The sequence below is a fragment of the Vigna unguiculata genome, chromosome 9, assembly GCF_037176805.1.
Source record: "Vigna unguiculata cultivar grain cowpea cultivar isolate G323 ecotype 2 chromosome 9, ASM3717680v1, whole genome shotgun sequence".
Lineage (NCBI taxonomy): Eukaryota > Viridiplantae > Streptophyta > Magnoliopsida > Fabales > Fabaceae > Vigna > Vigna unguiculata.
Window position 1 is genome coordinate 16,350,229 of NC_140800.1, and position 19,220 is coordinate 16,369,448.

The following is a 19,220-nucleotide window of genomic DNA, read 5'->3' on the forward strand; positions in this document are numbered from 1 at the left end:
GAGAAGTCCGCTTAGGTGCAGTACATCAATCCCCCAGCCTTTGTCGGTGGAGACATAGCAGCAAAGGATGAAAACTGTGAGTAGTCCGCTTAGGTGTAGTACACTAGTCCCTCATGGTATGAATAGGTGGTAGTAGGTGAAAGGGTGGCAGATGTCAAAGGTCTAATCATGAGGTGTCGTTGTTTGAAATGCTGTGACGTTTTGTGATTCGTTGTGACGCTTCATCTAATCGTTGTTTCTGGCGAGAAAAATTGAAACGTTTGAGATATTGGTTATAAATACAAATATGGGGTAGAAAGAATTTTACTATGGTTCATTTGCAAGAAATTGGAGGGAGTTATTTGTCTGCATGAGATCTTGTTCGATATGTTCATAGTTTCCACCGTCTACTTGTTTTAAAAAGAAAAAGGTATGTGTAGTTATAGTGATAGTGTTTCCTTGTCGAGTCTGGGTAGTGGTAGTGAGCGGTCAGGGGGAAATGGAAGTAGGCGGTCAACTAGTAGTGAGAGGGGTCAATTAGGAGGTGAGGGGAGAATTCCTATGGAGAAGACAACTGAGGTTAGGGAAGACCCACTAGAAAAGTTAGCAGAGAGCAATTGGCCAGCGAAAGCAGGATACAGATGAGTAGCGAAGGACGGGCGGACACACTATTCTTTGTTCCGGTGGTCGCGATTGTTGAAGTCGTGGCTGAATTGCATTCCCATATTTGATAGGGGTGCTCGAAAAGATATTGTGGCATTGGAAAGGGTCAGTGTCGTCGAGTGTGTGTGCCACAGTCGAGAACAAGCTGCTGAGGAGTTCTTCTACGTATGCATGTGCCATTCGACAACTTCACTATGAGGGTGCTAAGATTGCTGAATGTCGCCCCTACTTAACTGCATCCGAATAGTTGGGCGTATTTGCAGTCATTCCGGGTGTTGTGTAAGGTGTTGTATTTGCAGCCTTCTCCACTTTCATTCCTTTATTTCTTCGATACTCGGCTGAGGAGTCCAACAACCTGGTTATCGCTCATAAGTCGGTCAGGAATTAATAGATTGGATTCGTTTACCCAGTCCTTTAAGCACTTTAAGGATGGGATCTTCAAGGTGGTGGTGAGACAGGCAGGGCGTTCTCACTTTTATAATAATGATGGGAGAACTAAGTTTCCTTTCTTCTGGACCGGTAATCCTTAGAGATATAAGGGAATGACAAGGGAGGAGTTGTCGGTGGCGGACAGGGAGGTGGTGGATGTTGTGATGCAGTTTAGCGATAAGATGCCCACTAAGGGCTTAGTTAGGGTTTATAATTCGGTTCATCCGATTATTGATATAGAAGGTATCTTTTTGTATTTTTGAGTATTATAGTGTGTTTGAGCTAACTAACCGGCATTCGTTGTGGTATACAGGTCATATGGCCTAGATGGGTAAGAAGAATTTGAACCTTTTTCAAACTTTACATAAGGAGAGGGCAGCAAGGGCGAAGGCTGTAGGGAGCACTAAAGTTCCCAATCTGCAAGAGCCGCTTATAAAAGTGCATGTTCATGGGGGCTCAAAGAGGAAGGCGGAGTTGCCGACTAGGCTTGGCAGGGGGAAGGATGTGAAGAAGGTGTGTGTAACATCCCTGGCTACCCCTCCTCGGGCCCCAGAGGCTGTCAGGTTACTACAGCCCAATGCACCCCAACCCCTCACCCTTCTCCGTCCATTCATACTGGGTGGGTTGTTGCCAGTGGGAATCGAACCCCCAACCTGACCTTTAACACCTCTGGCTCACCAGCAGATGCTACCAGTTGCGCTGCAGCACAACTGGTAGCATCTGCTGGTGAGCCAGAGGTGTTAAAGGTCAGGTTGGGGGTTCGATTCCCACTGGCAACAACCCACCCAGTATGAATGGACGGAGAAGGGTGAGGGGTTGGGGTGCATTGGGCTGTAGTAACCTGACAGCCTCTGGGGCCCGAGGAGGGGTAGCCAGGGATGTTACAGTGTGGGCCGCTTTGTTAAGGCTAGGATCTTCTTCTGGTGGGAAGAGACCAGAGGCTAAACTCATCGAGTTGCCAGAGACTATTGTCCGGCGTGACATTGAGATTACGTTGTCGGAGACTCTGGTCAACTCGATCGATAGTATAGAGCCAGATGTGTTGGTCAAGGCTATGGTGGAGTTCAATAGTAAGGCGTTAATACTGGGACGGAGGGTGGGGTCTTTGTATCAAAGGGAGTTGAAGGAGGGGAATTGGTCTAAGTTAGAGGAGTTGTAGGGTCAGGTTGACAAACACGCCGAGGAGAGGGCGGCTTGGGAAAAGGAGAGGGAAGAATAGCGGGAGGAGAAGAAGAGGCTTGGAACTTGGAGGGTTCACTGTTTGGATTCAGAGGAGAAGTTGAAGGGCAAAATTTATGACCTGGAGGCCGACTACGATGAGTTAAAAGAAAAACATGAAGGCATGGAAGTTGAGTTGGAAGACCTGAAGGGTTGCATCATCCAGGAGCATATCAATGATTTTCATAAAGGCTTGCGGCAAACGGCCTTCTTTTGCAAGGATTTGGATATGTCGGACTCTAGGAATGATGTGAATAAAGATGTTGTTGATGGTCAGTTGATTAGTGAGGTGGAGAGCAGCCACAAAGAGCAGCTGAAGAAGGTGGCGGTTGCGGACGAGAACAAGGATGGGGAACTTAAACAATTAGAATTACATAATGGGTATTCGACCCAGGCCGCTTACTTATGGTAAGGGTGGGGAACTTAAACAATTAGGATTATAGAACGGGTGTTTGACATAGGTCGCAATTAAGATTAAAGAGCGGATGTTCGACCCAGGTCGCTTACTTATGGTAAGGGTGGGGAACTTAAACAATTAAGATTAAAGAGCGGATGTTCGACCCAGGCCGCTTACTTGTGGTAAGGGTGAGGAACTTAAACAATTAAGGTTAAAGAGCAGATGTTCGACCCGGGTCGCTTACTTGTGGTAAGGGTAGGGAACTTAAACAATTAAGATTACAGAGCGGGTGTTCGACACAGACCACTTACTTGTGGTAAGGGTGGAGAACATAAACAATTAAGATTAAAGAGCGAATGTTCGACCCAGGCCACTTACTTGTGGTAAGGGTGGGGAACTTAAACAATTAAGATTAAAGAGTGGGTGTTCGACCCAGACCGCTTACTTTTGGTAAGGGTGGGGAACTTAAACAAGTAAGATTAAACAATGAGTGTTCGACCCAGGCCGCTTACTTGTGGTAAGGGTGGGGAACTTAAACAATTTAAAAGTAGAGAACAAGTAGGCATATGGCAAAGGAACCCTTTGCTTTATACATGAATTTTGGGATGCCTCGTTAAAAACTCCTTTACCAAAACCCTCCTTAGGGAAAAATGCCAGTTGAGAAAAAAGAGTACACTCAGGGTTACAAGTATTTGATACATCATGTTAACTAAAATAGGACTTGAGGTGAGATACATTCCATGTATTCAGTATCTCTTCCCCTGTAAGTTGCTCAAGCTTGTAGGCGCCTCCTCCTACATCATCACGTATTCGATACGGGCCATCCCAATTGGCGGAGAATTTGCATCCTTCTTTCTTGCACTGTTGGCCATTCTCCAAACTAGGTCTCCTTTTACAAATGATCATGGGCATAGGTTTGTGTTCGTTGCGGACTGGGAGTGTATCTATAGGCCCATAATATTTCCAATAAATCTTTCGGCCATCGGCCCTTGGCACTATCCAAGCGTTTTCACAATTCTACTAGTATAACTTTTTTGGCGGCTTCAGCTTGGCCATTGGTCTACAGATGTTCTATAGAGTTGTGTGTGTTTAATGTTGAGGTCGGTATAGAATTTAGCGAGCTCATTGTCTATGAATTGTCGGCCATTATCAGTTATGATCGTGTGTGGCACGCCATAGCGGCATATAATATCTTTCCAGACAAACTGCTGGACTTGTTGAGTTGTGATGGTTGCTAAAGGTTTGGCTTCTATCCATTTGGTGAAGTAGTCGATGGCTACTATCAGGAATTTCACTTGGCCTTTTCCCGGGGTAAAAGGGTCGAGGATGTTTATTCCCCACTTTGCAAAAGGCCATGGGGAAAGTATGGCATGGAGTTGTTCTTGCTTCTAATGGATGAGGTTGCCATGCTTCTGACATGATATGCATTTTTTGACAAAAGTGTGGCAATCCGCCTCCATGGTTGGCCAGAAGTAGTCAGCTCTAAGTATTCTAGTGGTCATGGTTTGTGCACCGGAGTGATATCTGCATATGCCTTCATGCAATTCTCTTATTACGTATTGGGCTTGTTCCACTGTGACACATTTGAGGAGTGGCTGACCATATCCGCATTTGTATAAGTCGTCCTCTATCATCGTATACCTTGCAGCTTTAGCTAGCCAGCTCTTGTAAGCATTGGGTGACGGGGGGTTACCGGTTTTGAGGTATTGGATGTACGGAGTTGTCCAGTTTTCAACATGGTCTAGGTTGAGGCAGATGTTTGTTATAGATAGTGCGGATAGTGTCTATTGTAAGAGGGATCTGTGTGGATGTCAGCCCTGACATTTTCACTTTTGGGGATCTGTTGGACACATATATGATCAAAAGTAGATTTGATGACGTTGTGGACCAGGTGATAGTATTGCAGGAGAGTATGGTCTTTGATTTGGAATTCATCGTTTAGATTGCCTACAGTGAGCTTGGAATTGGTCTTGCACGTGAGCGTTTTGACGCCAACTTCGTGTGCGAGGGATAAGCCGGCTAGGATGGCTTCGTATTTAGTTTGATTGTTAGAGGTTTTCAAAGCGAAGTGGAAAGATTTTTCGATGAGGATATCATTGGGGCCATCCAAGACGATGTCGGCTCCTGCACCCTTTGGATTTGAGGAACCGTTTACATAAAGTGTCCATTGGTCTTCCTCAGGGGTGTGTTCAAGGTCATTGACGAAGTCGAGTAGGCATTGAGCTTTGATGGGGCCGTGTGATTCGTAACGGATGTTGAATTCAGATAGTTCTACGGCCCAGGACGACATTCGACAAGCAAGGTCAAACTTTTGGAGTATTTTCTGAATGAGGTATTCGGTCTGAACGATGATGTTGTGGTTTTGTAAGTAGGGGCGTAGGCGTCGTGCTGCATGCACTTGGTATAGTGCTAGCTTTTCCACCATTTGGTACCTGGTTTGGTGGAGCTCCAAAGGTGCATGAAGAGCTCTATGGGCAGCGGAAATGGATGAAGGAATGGAGGCAAGTTGGAAGGCACTTGTAAGCAATGGAAGGTGAAAGAGGTGATAGGATTTCCTAATCTATGCTAGCCTAAGGAAGGTGGCTAGAGGTAGAGAGAGGAAATCTCTAGAAAGTGGTGACTCTCAAAGGCAATAGAGGAAGGAGTGCTCTCAACTCAAGTTGCATCTATTGCTTAAAATTTCAAGAGTGTCTACAAATGAGTGAAATTTTGGCTTTTATATGAAGCCATTTACACATGAGAAAGGAGAGCCATTGGATGGAGTGGGCCTTGATCTTGGCCCTTAGATCAACCTTAGTCAAACTATGAAGCAAAGGAGCCTCCTTGTCTTGAAAATCTTGGCCATGTATGAAGAGAATTGGGCTGAGCCCAATTTGAACCCGTCCTATTTCCTTTCATGTCTTATGTATTATTGGAAAGCAAAGCCCAAATAATGGCCCAATTTAAATCTACACTACTAGATTTACATGCACTTCTTCAAGTCTTTGTGATCTCTTTGGCCCATGTAAAGAATGTGAGAAGCCCATTGATTTTGTGATCATCTAATGGGAGGCCCTTTTGAATCTTTTTCATCATTGATCTTGTAATTCGGCCTTTTAATGGGCTTGGGCTTGAAGGTGCAATTGGGCTTGGTGGGGTCACATCATTTGGTACCTGGTTTCTGGATCATGCAAGGTTCAGCTAACAAAGTATACGGGGTGTTGAATACTAGTGACTTCCTGGACTAGCGATACGCTTACGATGTGATCTATTGCGGTGATGTAGACGAGGAGGGGTTGGTGGATATCCGACTTATGGAGGATAGGTGGAGATGTAAGGGTGGTTTTGAGATTTTGGAAGACTTGCTCACATTCGTCGTTCCAAGAGAACTTCACGGATTTCTTGAGTACTCGGATGATGGGTTGGGTTTGTTCGGCTAGTTTGGGTAGAAATCAGGAGATGACGGTTAAGCGACCTATCAGGCGATGTACTTCTTTGATATTGTTAGGGCGTCGCATCTCGATGATGGCACTACATTTTTCAGGGTTTGCTTTGATGCCACATTGTGTTAGCATGAAGCCTAAGAATTTGCCACGATCGATGCCGAAGATGCATTTTTCAGGGTTGAGTTTGAGGTTGTACTATCGTAATACGGAGAATACTGTGGATAAGTCATGTGCATGTTGTTGGTGGCTTGGGGATTTGACAACCATGTCGTCAACATACACTTCAACACATTTGCCCATTATGTGGCTGAATACTTTGTCCATCAATTGTTGGTAGGTTGCCCCTAGGTTCTTTAAACTGAAAGGTATGAGTTTGTTAAAGTAGTTGGCGTCGTCGGTTATGAAAGCGGTCTTGTGCATATCGGTTGTGGACATTGGGATTTGGTTGTACCCGAAATATGCGTCTAAGAAACTGAGGACTTTGTTGCCGGTAGCACCGTCAACTAGTCGGTCGATGTTGGGTAAGGGATAAGCGTCTCTAGGGCATGCCTTATTGAGATTCGTATAGTGAACACACATGCACTATTTGCCATTTGCTTTTTTAACCAGAACCACGTTGGATAACCAGGTGGTATAGTGGGCTTCCTCGATGAAGCGAGCGTTAAGTAATTTGTCGGCTTCTACTTTTGCTACTAGTTGACGTTCTTCTCCAAGTTTGCGCTTTTTCTGGGAGATATATCTGGCTTCTTTATAGATGGAGAGCTTGTGGACCATAACTTGAGGGTCGATGCCGGGTAAGTCTACGACTGACCAAGCAAAGAGGTCGGTGTTGGTGATGAGGGTGGGTGTCAAGATATCACGTTGTTCTTGTTAGAGGGCGATGCCCAATTTGAGGGTGCAGCCATTATGGAGCTCCAAGGTTATAGTGTCATCAACTGGTTTGAGACGTGTGTCGCATCCTACTCTAGGGTCCAAGTCATCACCAGATAAGGCTATGTTAGAGCCGGGTGGACGTTCCATGTGGTTTGTTTGCAGAATTGGGAGTTGAGGACGTAGGCTAGCCATGTAGCATTCTCGTGCAAGTCGTTGGTCGTCGTAGATGGTAAGGATGTCACTAGACGGAGAAGGGGATTTTCATGGCTAGGTGGGGGCATAGAGACGACAACACCTAAAGTGTTGAGGGATGGTCGGCCAAGGAAGACATTGTATAAGGTACATGCGTCGACGACAAGGAACCGGATATGGATTGTTTTAGTTTGAATTTTGTCCCGAAAGATAGTGTGTAGGTCTACGTACCCACGGGTGGAGACCTTCTCCCCAGAGAAGATGTAGATAGGTTCATCATATGGGATCATGACATTAAGGGGAAGTTGGAGTTTCTGGTATGTTGTCTAGTACAGGATGTCGACTGAATTGCCTTGGTCGATGAGGACCTTTTTTACCGAGTAGTTCTCGAGTTCCGCTATGATGACCATGGGAACATCCTGCTGGTGTTCAACACCATGGAAATCATCATCGGTAAAAGTAATGGCAGGCATGCGACGTCTATGGTGAGAGTGGGTTATGTGGTTAATGGACTGGAGTTGACGAAGGTGTTTCTTCCTAGCTGATGAGGTGGATCCACCGTTGGTGAAACCTCTAAAGATTGTGTTTATTGTGCCGCGTAGTGGAGAATCAGCCGGGGAGATGTTAGTGCGGACAGGTTATTGGTCTTGGTTGGGATGTTAAGTAGTGCATCGATCGTGGCGAGGAGTGCGAAGGGGGATATCTGGTATCGGATCCCGATGGATGCAGGCGTTCGTCTCTATGGATGAAGCAACGAAAATGGCCGGCACGAACCAATTCTTCTATCTTATCTTGGAGTGCTTTGCATTCGTCGGTGGTGTGGCCATTGTCTCTATTGTAACGGCAGTACTTGGTCATGTCTACATTGGGAGGGTTAGATGTTTTACGAGGGGGTGGGATAAGGTCGGCATGGAGGGCTTCATCGAGAAGGAAAAATCTGAGGCTCTATAGGTCTAGAGTCAGGTCGTGGGAGTGGTTTATCGCGAGCAACAATTAAGGGGGTGTAATCATTGCAGAACCTAGTGTGAAGGGTCTGCATTTCTTCCATGCAGATGTAGTTCGCGGCATAGAGCTTAAGTTCATGCATGGATGCAGGTGGTGGAGGTAGACGTTATTTGTGAATGGTCTGGGTTTGAGGGTGAGGGCCATACATTGCATTATCATTTCTTGATTGAGATGGGGTGTGCGAAGGGCGGCCTTGCTGAAGCGTCAATGAAAGCCCGCAACGTCTCATCTTGTTCTTGTCTGACGTCGAGAAGGGATAATGTTGTGGTTTGATGTGGGTGGCAACCAGCAAAATGGGTAGTAAACATGTAGGAGAGGGTGTCAAAACAGTTAATGGAGTAGGGTAGGAGGGTGGTGAACCATTCGAGGGTAGGACCTTTAAGGATGGTGGGAAAGGCCTTGCAGAAGACGGCATCGTGGTATGTATAGAGGGGGAAATGGGTTATGTATATTTTAAGGTGCTTGTCAGGGTCGGTTTTACCCGTATATCGGTCCAATGTAAATGGTTCCCACTGGGCAGGGAGAGGGGTGTTGGTAATGGCATCAGTGAAAGGGTGGTAACGCTTGGGTGGTTGAGGTGGCAACATATGTGGTGGAATGGGGTGATGGACGATGGTAGGGAAAGTAGTGGTGAAGTTGTGGGGTGGTATATGGGTAGTGGGAAGGGTGGCGGCGAGGGTAGGTGTTGCGGTGTGTTTAGGGAATGTGGGATGGATGTTTGTGTGATGGGTAGAAATGATGGGTGCTTGTTGGGTGGTGGTGAAGGTGTGCGGGATAGGGTTGTACTCACTTTCTTCCTCACTGGGTTGGTAAGCCGAAGACTTGGGGGCTTCTGATGATTCCTTGGCTTTCCCCTTCTAGGTAGGGTTAGCCTCGATCTTCCTTCTCAGCCGAGAGTTTCCTTGCATGAGTGCCTCCATCTCATCAGCACTACGCTTTCTTAGGTCACCGAGCTCTTGTTGCATCTTGACTTGGCCTTCGAGGATGGCGGCCAAGTCCGGGGTGATGTTAGCAGGCACGGTGGTACCTGCTTCAGTCTGCTTCGTGACTCTAGCTCTGCTAGAGTAGAAACCATCGTCGAAAGTATGCGGGTTGATAAGTAAGGTGTTACTTCAGGCCCCACGATGGGCGCCAATTGTTCCTACGGAGGCAAATAAGAGAAGTCAGACATAAATATCACCTTACCTCAATCCACAATCTCTCGAGCTGGCTCCTCCTCGGCTTGCATATGTCATCTGCCAGTATCACAGTTTGGACCCATGAGGGGTTACCTACGGAGAGGGCTCCGACGACCAAGTCAGCCAAAAGATTCTCAGAAAGTTAAATCTTGTGATTAAGGGATTAATGAATGTGTACCTTTAATTACTGGGGTCCACGCGTATTTATAGAGTCATTAATTATGTTTGGAATTGTCATGGGTTGGGGCATTGTTTGGGTCATAGGTGGGCCTGGGTCTGGCCCAGGCCCCTAGTTCAATGATTGTTGGTCTTAGAGGCTTTGTCTGTACTATTCTAAGCCTAGAATGGTCGGCAAATGTCGTCTTGTCCTCTAAAGTAAGCGGCCTAGGCCGCTTATGCTTGTCTGTTTATTCGCTTGATAACTACTTGCGTGTTTGCGGGACTTTTACGTGAACAGATTTAATCGTGTAGATTGATTAAGCCGCCTAGATGCAGTACACTTTTAATTCTAAGAAAAGATGGATTTTAAATTTTATTTCCTTTTTATACTGTAACTTTTTTTATCATTAAGTATTGATATTTTATTACCTTTTTAATTTTTGTGTTAATTAATTAATTAATTAATTTATGGCAAATATTTATTCTATTTTTTTGAATTTTAATTAATTCATTCCATCAACATTAATTGTTGATTTAAGATTATAGAATTTATTTTTATTCTGTAAATTTAAATTCATTATTTGCAAAACTAAATAATAATAATAATTTTAATATACAAATTAGTTGTTTTAAATTTTATTTGTAAAAATAATTTTAAATATACAAAATATTTATACCAAATCTTGTTTACAGTATAATAAGACTTTTTGCACTACAAAAAAAAAACTAATTTTAGTGGGAGTTATATTTGACTTTTCTGGGAGTTTTAACCTCCACTAATGGTTTTACCAGGGGTTTGAAATTCCCCTAGAAGAACCAGCATGACTAACAGATTACTGGGGTTTTTATCAACCCTTGGAAAAGCGCAACTTACTGGGGTTTACAAAACCCCTGGTACTGCTTGGGATTTTTGGAACCCCTGCTACTGCTTGGGGTTTCTGGAAACCCCTGCTACTGCCTGAGGTTTCTGGAAACCCCTGCTACTGCCTGGGGTTTCTGGAACCCCTGCTACTGCCTGGGGTTTCTAGAACCCCCACTACTACTTGGGGTTTTTGGAACCCCCTTTTTTCCTTAGGGTTTTCGAACCCCTACTACTGCCTGGGGTTTTTGAAACCCCCGCTACTGCTTGGGGTTTAAAACCCCTACTATTGTCCTGTTTGGGGTTTGAAACTCCTATTGCTATCAATGGTTCAAATCCCCATTTGTCGACAATCAGCTCTAAATAATTTTCATTGGAGTTCCCATTTTTGTTTTTTTAGTATTTTTTTTAATAATGCATAAATCCTAAAATAAAAGAAAAATTATAAAAGACAACAACTTTAGATTTTTAGTATTTATAATTTACAAATAACATTTATAAAAGGAACAAAAAACAAAAGTCTATAATTTTAATATAATACAATGTAAATAACAAAACATAAAAATTAAAATTAATAAGTCATTATTACAATGTTAGTTGCTTTAATTAGAAAAGTATACATAACAAAAAATTAAATAACATCCTTTTAATGCGGTGCTTGATATAATTTATTCATTACAAACATTTCCTTGATCAAATACCTTGTAGCTCAACAAGGTTCATAACTTTTTCCGCAATTTGGATTCAAGCACTTTACTTCTACTTTGGTTGGTATTTCCAAGATCTATAATACACATAATTAAACTCATTAATTTTTAGAATATGTTCAGTACCAACAAAGAATGTATGTACTTAGAATATCTTACACATACTGTTAACATAGAATTTCTTTTTAACATTTCAAAGTTAAGAAGAAAAAGAAAATATTAACGTTAGTTTCTAGAATATTGGTAAACTTAAATGTATATATTGTATTCAAGGACATCCAAGAAATTTCATTAGCTACATAGACTTACAATTTTATATGATAACAAAAAATAAATAAAAAAACAATGTTTTAGTAGCTATTCTGGAAGAAACACCAAAGAGATACTAAAATTAAAAAACATAATACGAGTACACAAAAGATACAAGTGACGATCAAGGGAAGGCTTAAGACATAAACCACTGATTAGGATACATTATCAAAATACATTTATCAAAACATAGGACAAGAATATTTAACTTCAAAAAAAATTGTATCACCTTGTTTAATTATTTCACAAGATCTCCATTTACCACATCATATATAATTTTCTCCATCTAATTATTATTATTGCATGAATAATTGACTAAAAAGTAACAGCAACAGCAGGTTAGCCATTGAGGAAATTAATAAAAACAAACACCTCTACTTCACCAAATAAGGCTACGTTATGGTTATAGATTTACTAGTTCGGACATCTACATGAAAAAATGTACCTTCAACATGGAAAATAATCACTATATAACTCTTACCTTCACCATCCACGTGGATACTTCCACCTTCAAACACCATTGAATGCGAAAATATAGGAATCTTCTCAATTCCCAAAATCTAGCAAACATGAAAACAAAATCGGTAAAGCAGTTCGCATGGCCAAAAAAATAACAAATATATAAATAAGAAAAATGTGGAATATTCCAAACCTTCTTAGCCACAAGTAAATCAAGACTCCAATCACTATAGCATCCATCTTCTAAGTCTAAACAGTTCATAAAACTCCATTAGTGAAGAAACCAACAATCAACATAGAATAATAAGATCATATTATATCCCCTAATGAACCCTCTTAGAATAAAAATATTTGAATATCAAGAATCCTAGTGCTTATCCCCCCAACTATTAAATTGCCGGTCTATCCCTGCAAAATCTGTCAACTGCACCACCAGATTCTGTTGTCGTGTTTCTTCTCACAACAAACTAACAAACAAAACAAACCATAACACATGCTTATACATTATACATCCAAGCACACAAGGTTGATTTGCACAATAATAGAAACTCACAGTGGGTCCAGAATCACGAATCCAAGAATCGTTCATACTCATCTCAACCACCCTGATATGTTCAGGTAATTGACTTCGTGCATTCTCCCACTATTAAACAATTCAAGCAACATCAAAGAAAATCGCAACAATAATATCCATTAATAAAAATAACGTCTAACACCATTAACTTACCTGTGCAGAGCTAACACAAATAGTTTGAGATGGAAGTTGCCACCCTCGCAAACACCTGTTGGGCGGGTTCAGCGCCCTCTCTCCAGTTATCAGGGCGTTCCCTGTTACACTCATTTGGCTTGTAATAAAAAATGATAATAATAATAATAATAATAATATAATAACAGAGTTTGGATGCAGTGCTTACTGGCCAACCCATCCAACACTGAGTGTGGGTTTCCTACTCAACAGGCATGTGGAATCCAAGAGCAGATGGTGTTCCGTGGAGCTGCATCACGAAATTCTAGCTTCAATTTGCTATGTGGTAATTCAGAGCAACAAAAAACTTAGACTTCGGTTATATCCATCCAGCATTGGTGCCCTCATATCTTGAGAAGGAAATTCACAGTCTTTACTGACCAAAATGGTAACTAAAACTAGTGTTCCTACAAGTGTGTCTGAATCCTAAAAGGACACACTCTTAATTTCGTCGAAGTCCAAAGTTGTTTGATATACCATACTTAGTACTGTTGTTGGTGTAGGCTAGAACGGAAAAAAATGTTTTATGTACGAACATTATTATTTTGTTTGATGTGTAGTGTGGATAAGAAAGGAATGAGTTTATTTTGATTTGGTTATTGGTGGAGGTGATTAGTAGTTGAATAATTGAAGAAAAGATTATGAAAGTTGGAGACGTTGGAAAGGAAATGAATTAAAAGTGGTAGATTCCTAGAAAAACATTCTCTGATGCATTCTAGTCCCTCACTTTACCTAACATGGTAGTATTGTTCCTTGTTCATCTTAAATTTCCCAACAACTTGAAGGTCATGACACTGTCCATAGGCATTTTCTTAGATATATACCCCTAATTTGTTATATTCTATTACCAAGGACAAATCTCACTCTATTTAAGATCAACCTGCAATATAGATACAACTTACTATGCATAACTGTGCCTGCCTCAACAAACCTTCTACGAGAAATATTCCAAGTCCGTTAATTTTGTTGGATCACACTCCAACAAAAAAATTGAACCACCCCTTCTTGGTCCCCATCAACATTTCTTTAAACTTTGTTAATTTAAATGTTTCACAAATGCAACTAAAGGACCATATCAAAGGCTACTTAAATATGGAGAATTAGTTAAAATTATTTGGGTGTATCAGAAATGCATAAAAGAAAAAGGACAAAGAGTTGGAAGAGGAACCAATGAAACCCAAGTTCCAAGACAAGAGCATACATCAAAACTAGTAACCTTTTCTTTCATCTTCTAAGCATAACTCAAACCACAGTTTTTTACTGTAAGTACAAACTATATCCAAACATATATACCTCTAAAAATGCATGGATATGGTGATTAAATAAGTGCAAAACGTTCCCCTAAGCTGGTTAAACATTGCATAACTGCGTTTTATTTAAAAAAGTCCAAAGAGTTTTTGCACTTCGTGAATGTGACCTCAGGTATAGAGCGAAAGAGATGAACTAAAGAACAGTGGACATCCCTAAAAACAATTCAAATCAGTAACAACTATACAGAACTTTAAAAAACTATTGCTGTCTGTTTTTTTTCTCTGGAGCGTGTTTGTTTTTTTCATTGAACATTATTGAATGTCAATGAATGTGTTTGTTTTTTCTTTTGTTCCATGAACGTTTTTGTGTTGACTCTTCAAGACAGAAACTCACTTCCTAATTACACTTGAACTCACTTCCTAATTCACCATAATGCCAATTTTATGGACATAGGGATTTATTATCAAAACTAGATTCAACTAATCTAAAGCCCCCAATTTCATGAACATAGGGACTTATTATCAAAATTAGAGCCAACTAATAATGTAAAGCCACCTTACAAATTATCGAAAGCCTCGCTTTATCACGATGTTTAGTCACTGATAAATCATTGAAGATAAAAGGTATTGATATCTTAGTCATCAGTGCACAAATTAATAAGGATCCAAACATATTATATCATTTTGATTCACAACACAATGTATAATTTGATTAAAATTTTGAAAGAAAAAAAAAAGAAGGCTTAAATACTCTTTTGGTCCTAGTTTTGGTCGACTTTTTTCACTTTGGTCCTACTTTTTAAATTGTTTTCAATTTGGTCCTACTTTTCGTTATATTTTTTCAATTAACTCTTTTCCGTTAACTCCGTCCAAATCATTAACGGATGTGAACAGTAACTGCCACGTGTCATTTTGTGATTTTTTTGATTTTTTTTTAATTTTTTTTTAATTTTTTTTTAATTTTTTTTTTAATTTTTTTTAATTTTTTTTTTAATTTTTTTTAATTTTTTTTAAATTTTTTTATTTAAAAAAATGTACACGTGTCAAGCTCATATTATGCCACGTGTCAGAATAAGATTTTTGTATTCAATTTGGTCCTATTATTCGTTATCTGTTTTCAATTTGGTCCTAGTTTTTTTTTTAAAAATTTAACATTTTTTTCCTCTCCAAATTGAGACAAAATTTAATTTGTATATATTAAAATGCATATTTTTGTTAAATATTTTAATTTAGAATTAAATTTAGTTTAAAATTAAAACGAAAAAAAGCAATAACACCATTAATTTAAAATTTTAAGAGGTTAAAAATATTTAATTTTAAACCAACTCTAATTTTAAATTAAAAATATTTAATAAAAATATGTATTTTAATAAGAATATTCGTATAACATTTATATACAAATTGTATTTTGTCTTTGGAGAGGAACAAAAATACTAAATTAAAAAAAAATTTAAATTAATGGTGTTATTGCTTTTTTTCGTTTTAATTCTAAACTAAATTTAATTCTAAATTAAAATATTTAACAAAAATATGCATTTTAATATATACAAATTAAATTTTGTCTCAATTTGGAGAGGAAAAAAATGTTAAATTTTTTAAAAAAAACTAAGACCAAATTGAAAACAGATAACGAATAATAGGACCAAATTGAATACAAAAATCTAATTCTGACACATGGCATAATATAAACTTGACACGTGTACATTTTTTTAAAATTAAAAAAATTAAAAAAAATTAAAAAAAATTAAAAAAAAATTAAAAAAAATTAAAAAAAAATCAAAAAAAAAATCAAAAAAATCACAAGATGACACGTGGTAGTTACTGTTCACATCCGTTAATGATTTGGACGGAATTAACGGAAAGGAGTTGATTGAAAAAATATAACGAAAAATAGGACCAAATTGAAAACAATTTAAAAAGTAGGACCAAAGTGAAAAAAGTCGACCAAAACTAGGACCAAAAGACTATTTAAGCCAAAAAAAAATAATGAGTAAGACTCCAAAGCTTCCCGTGTCTATCCTCATTCTTTACCAAGCTAGAATAGTATCAAAATAACATAAGGAAACGATAAACCAAAAATAAGAAATTACTATGCAGTAGTTTATACAAATTCATACATACCTTGGTTGTTAGAAGCATGTTAATCACTTCCCATTGATTTAAGGCATGAGAAAAAGAAAAACTGAAAATCAATCCAAAAATCGAAAGAGGCATTGAACAAAATTGAAGGCAAGGAGATGAAATTGAAAGAGAAAGAATGTCTTCACCTTCGAAGATGCGGGGATAACAGTGGGAGGTAGTCTTGACCTTCAAACACCAGGGAGAATGGTGGGAGGCACGCAGAGAACGAGCGAAAACTGCTTTTTCTTCCTCCTAGGGTAACGGTGGGAACGTCTTTACCTTAATTGAAAGTTGCTTCGTCAATAACATGTTTACTGGTGGGAGGCACGCAGAAAACGGTAGAAGAAACATGAAAGACTCTCACACATGAACAATGTTTCTTTTTTCTCTTAGGTATGAATCTAAGTTTTACTGTGACTTTTTTTAAAAACATTTGGTACATAGTTCGGGTTTCTAAAACCTCTAGGAAATTAAATTTTACCATTTTACCGGAGGTTATTATAACCTTCACTGATAAACCTCCGTTATAATTACATATTTTTGTAGTGTTGTCATTGATCGTTGATAGAAAATATTTATTCTAAATTATTTTTTTTTATAGTATAAATTTTTTTTATTATTATTACTCGTTAATATTTTTATAACAGAACAATTTTATAATCAATAAATTATTAAATTATTTAAGAGTATTAATGACTCATTTATGAATCGAGAAATACTTTTATTTTGTACATAATGTAGAAAGTGCTACTCAAAATATTCAAACATATAAAATATTTTATTTTATTTATTTAAATTTAATATTACAAAGTTAAAATATTAATGATTAATAATAATTAAATTTTGGTAGTGAGAATAATGTGATACTAGGCCAATTAGGCCGCCCCATTACAAAGTTTATGAGTATGATGAAAGAATCCTAAGGGGTTTTCTTCTTGCACTCCGAATATTTCTCTTTACCTCCAAATATTTATGCTTTTCTATTTATGTTCTTGAAAAATTAAATAAATAAATAAAATTAATTAGATAAACGTAATAATTAAACAATTATGAAGGTGACAGAGGTAGTTGGCTGCCTGAATTAATTGATAGTAGTATTTGTATATGTACAGCTGCACCCCAAGTATTTCTCCCTCTTCTTTCATTTTCACTTCCACTTGTAGTATAAGAACTTTTGTTGCTTTCTGAAGTGTGAATTTTGTAGTTCAGGGTCCATCGATATTTCACCACTTTGCTTCATTTATTCTCAGAAAAAAAGGTACGCATTTTGTATTTGATAAGTTTATGTTTGAGGTACCGAAATGTTAGACTAAAAAAATAAAAAAAAAACTGAGTTGGGTTTTTAATGTTCTACGAATGTGGAAATAGCTTTTTACGGAAGACATTCTCCATCCATTTGCCATATACAGAAGTTGACTTCCGAAACATAATAAAAAAATCCCAACTTCCGGAAGTGGATATCCGGAAGTGTCTGTGTAAAACGAAAGTGGACTTCTGGTACGGAAGTGAAGTTATTTTTTCGCCCATATACGGAAGTCCACTTCCGGAACACAATTGAAAAATCCCAACTTCTCGAAGTGGACATCCGGGAGTGTCTGTGTAAAATGGATGTCGACTTCCGATAAGTAGATTTTTTTTCTTCCGAAAGTGGTGAGTTGCATTTGTTTCTCCGGATGTGGTAGCATGTTTTCTTTCTTTCTTTTCCTTCCTGATGCATGAAGCTAAGTGGGATAACATGGTTTTCTCTTTTCTTTTTCCACTTCCGAAGGATGAGGATATGTAATGTAGATAGATTAAGTGATTTTTTTATTTTGTTTTATTTTGTAATTTTGTCATGGTTTGAGTAATAACTTATGTTTTATTTATTATTTATTTAATTTTTATTTACATGAATATTTATTTTTTGTTTATATATTTTTTATTGTTATGTTTTTGTGTGTTTTAATTTTATTTGTTTAAGTTTACTATTTATTTATTTATTGTTTGTTTGTTTTATATTTTTGAATGAATATTTTTTTATTGATTTAATTTTATTTATTTTCAATGATTTTTTATATGGTTTACTATTTATGTATGTATTATGTTTTTTATATTTAGTTTATTGTTGGAGGAATATTTTAATTTTTTTTATATTTTCTTTTATTTTAAAAAAGTAGTATTAATTACTAATGTTAGATTATACGTGGTTAAAGTTATCTAAGATGGACGATCTCCCTTTAACTTTCATAAAATCACAAGTAAATTTGAGTTTCATCTCAGATTTCTCTTCTTTTACAAATGAGATGTGTGATGGAGACTATACAAATAATTTTACCACTGATCAGATATTTTCAACACAAGATGAGTTGCTTCAGTGGGTTCAAGAGCTAACATTTCATCTTGGTTTTATTGTTGTCACTATTAGATCTGACAAAGCTACTGGTCAACTTGGGAGGAAAACGTATGTTTTGTTAAGCTATGAAAAGGGTGGTAAGTATAGGAATATAAATCTGATGTTCAACCTAGTGTCTCTGGCACAAGAAAATGTGATTGTCCATTTAAATTAAGAAGCAAACTAATTAGTAATGGAGATGGTTGGATGTTGAAGGTAATGTGCGAATATCTTAACCATGATATGTCTCAGACGCTAGTTGGTCATCCATTTGCTGGGAGGTTAAAATATTCTTGTTGACAAGTCAAGCCAACAAAATATTCTACTCACTTTGAAATAAAATAGTGAGTGTAATGTCACAACGATAAAGCAAATTTATAATGCAAGATACACTTATAAACGATTGTTGAGAGGTTCAAGAACTGAATTACAACACTTGATGATGTTGTTAGATTGTGATAATTACATTCATTGGAGTAGATGTCAAGAAGAATCTGAGGTGGTTAGTGATATGTTTTGGGCATATCCCGATTCTGTTAAATTTTTGAATGTATAAGATAACATAAACTAATATGTATAGGACATGTTCACGATTCTCATTTTGTTCAGGTAACCCAATTGTTTTATTTTTATTTGATTTACAATTTCAATGTATTACATCATTCATTTGTTATAGGTTCACCTAAAAGATGATTGTCCTATACCCATGGTAGATATCATATCATCTACACATTGTTATCCTGAGGCTCGAGCTTTGTCTGTGTTTTACACTAACAAGATGCAGATATTTGTGCACTTGATGGGTGTGAATACTAGTTTTGTGGACCTGGGCATGGATTGATGTTTGTATTTTTTTTTTAAGGTTAATTATTTTTGTAACA

The 19,220-nt window shown here is 38.2% G+C and overlaps 1 protein-coding gene and 1 long non-coding RNA gene across 2 annotated transcripts; both read right to left on the reverse strand.

Moving 5' to 3' along the window:
• Positions 1-4,448: 4,448 nt before the first annotated feature.
• LOC146883619 (uncharacterized) lies at positions 4,449-5,111 on the reverse strand. Its single transcript, XM_085666654.1, has one exon. The coding sequence runs from the start codon at positions 5,109-5,111 to the stop codon at positions 4,449-4,451; it is 663 nt and encodes a 220-aa protein (XP_085522780.1).
• A 5,852-nt stretch (positions 5,112-10,963) lies between these two features.
• LOC146883620 (uncharacterized) lies at positions 10,964-16,349 on the reverse strand. The gene is made up of 8 exons (XR_014984305.1): positions 16,115-16,349; positions 15,969-16,029; positions 12,767-12,847; positions 12,580-12,680; positions 12,406-12,495; positions 12,046-12,101; positions 11,875-11,953; positions 10,964-11,161 (listed from the first exon to the last, which is right to left on the reverse strand). It is a non-coding gene; the product is annotated as an uncharacterized LOC146883620 (long non-coding RNA).
• Between the last annotated feature and the right edge of the window lie 2,871 nt (positions 16,350-19,220).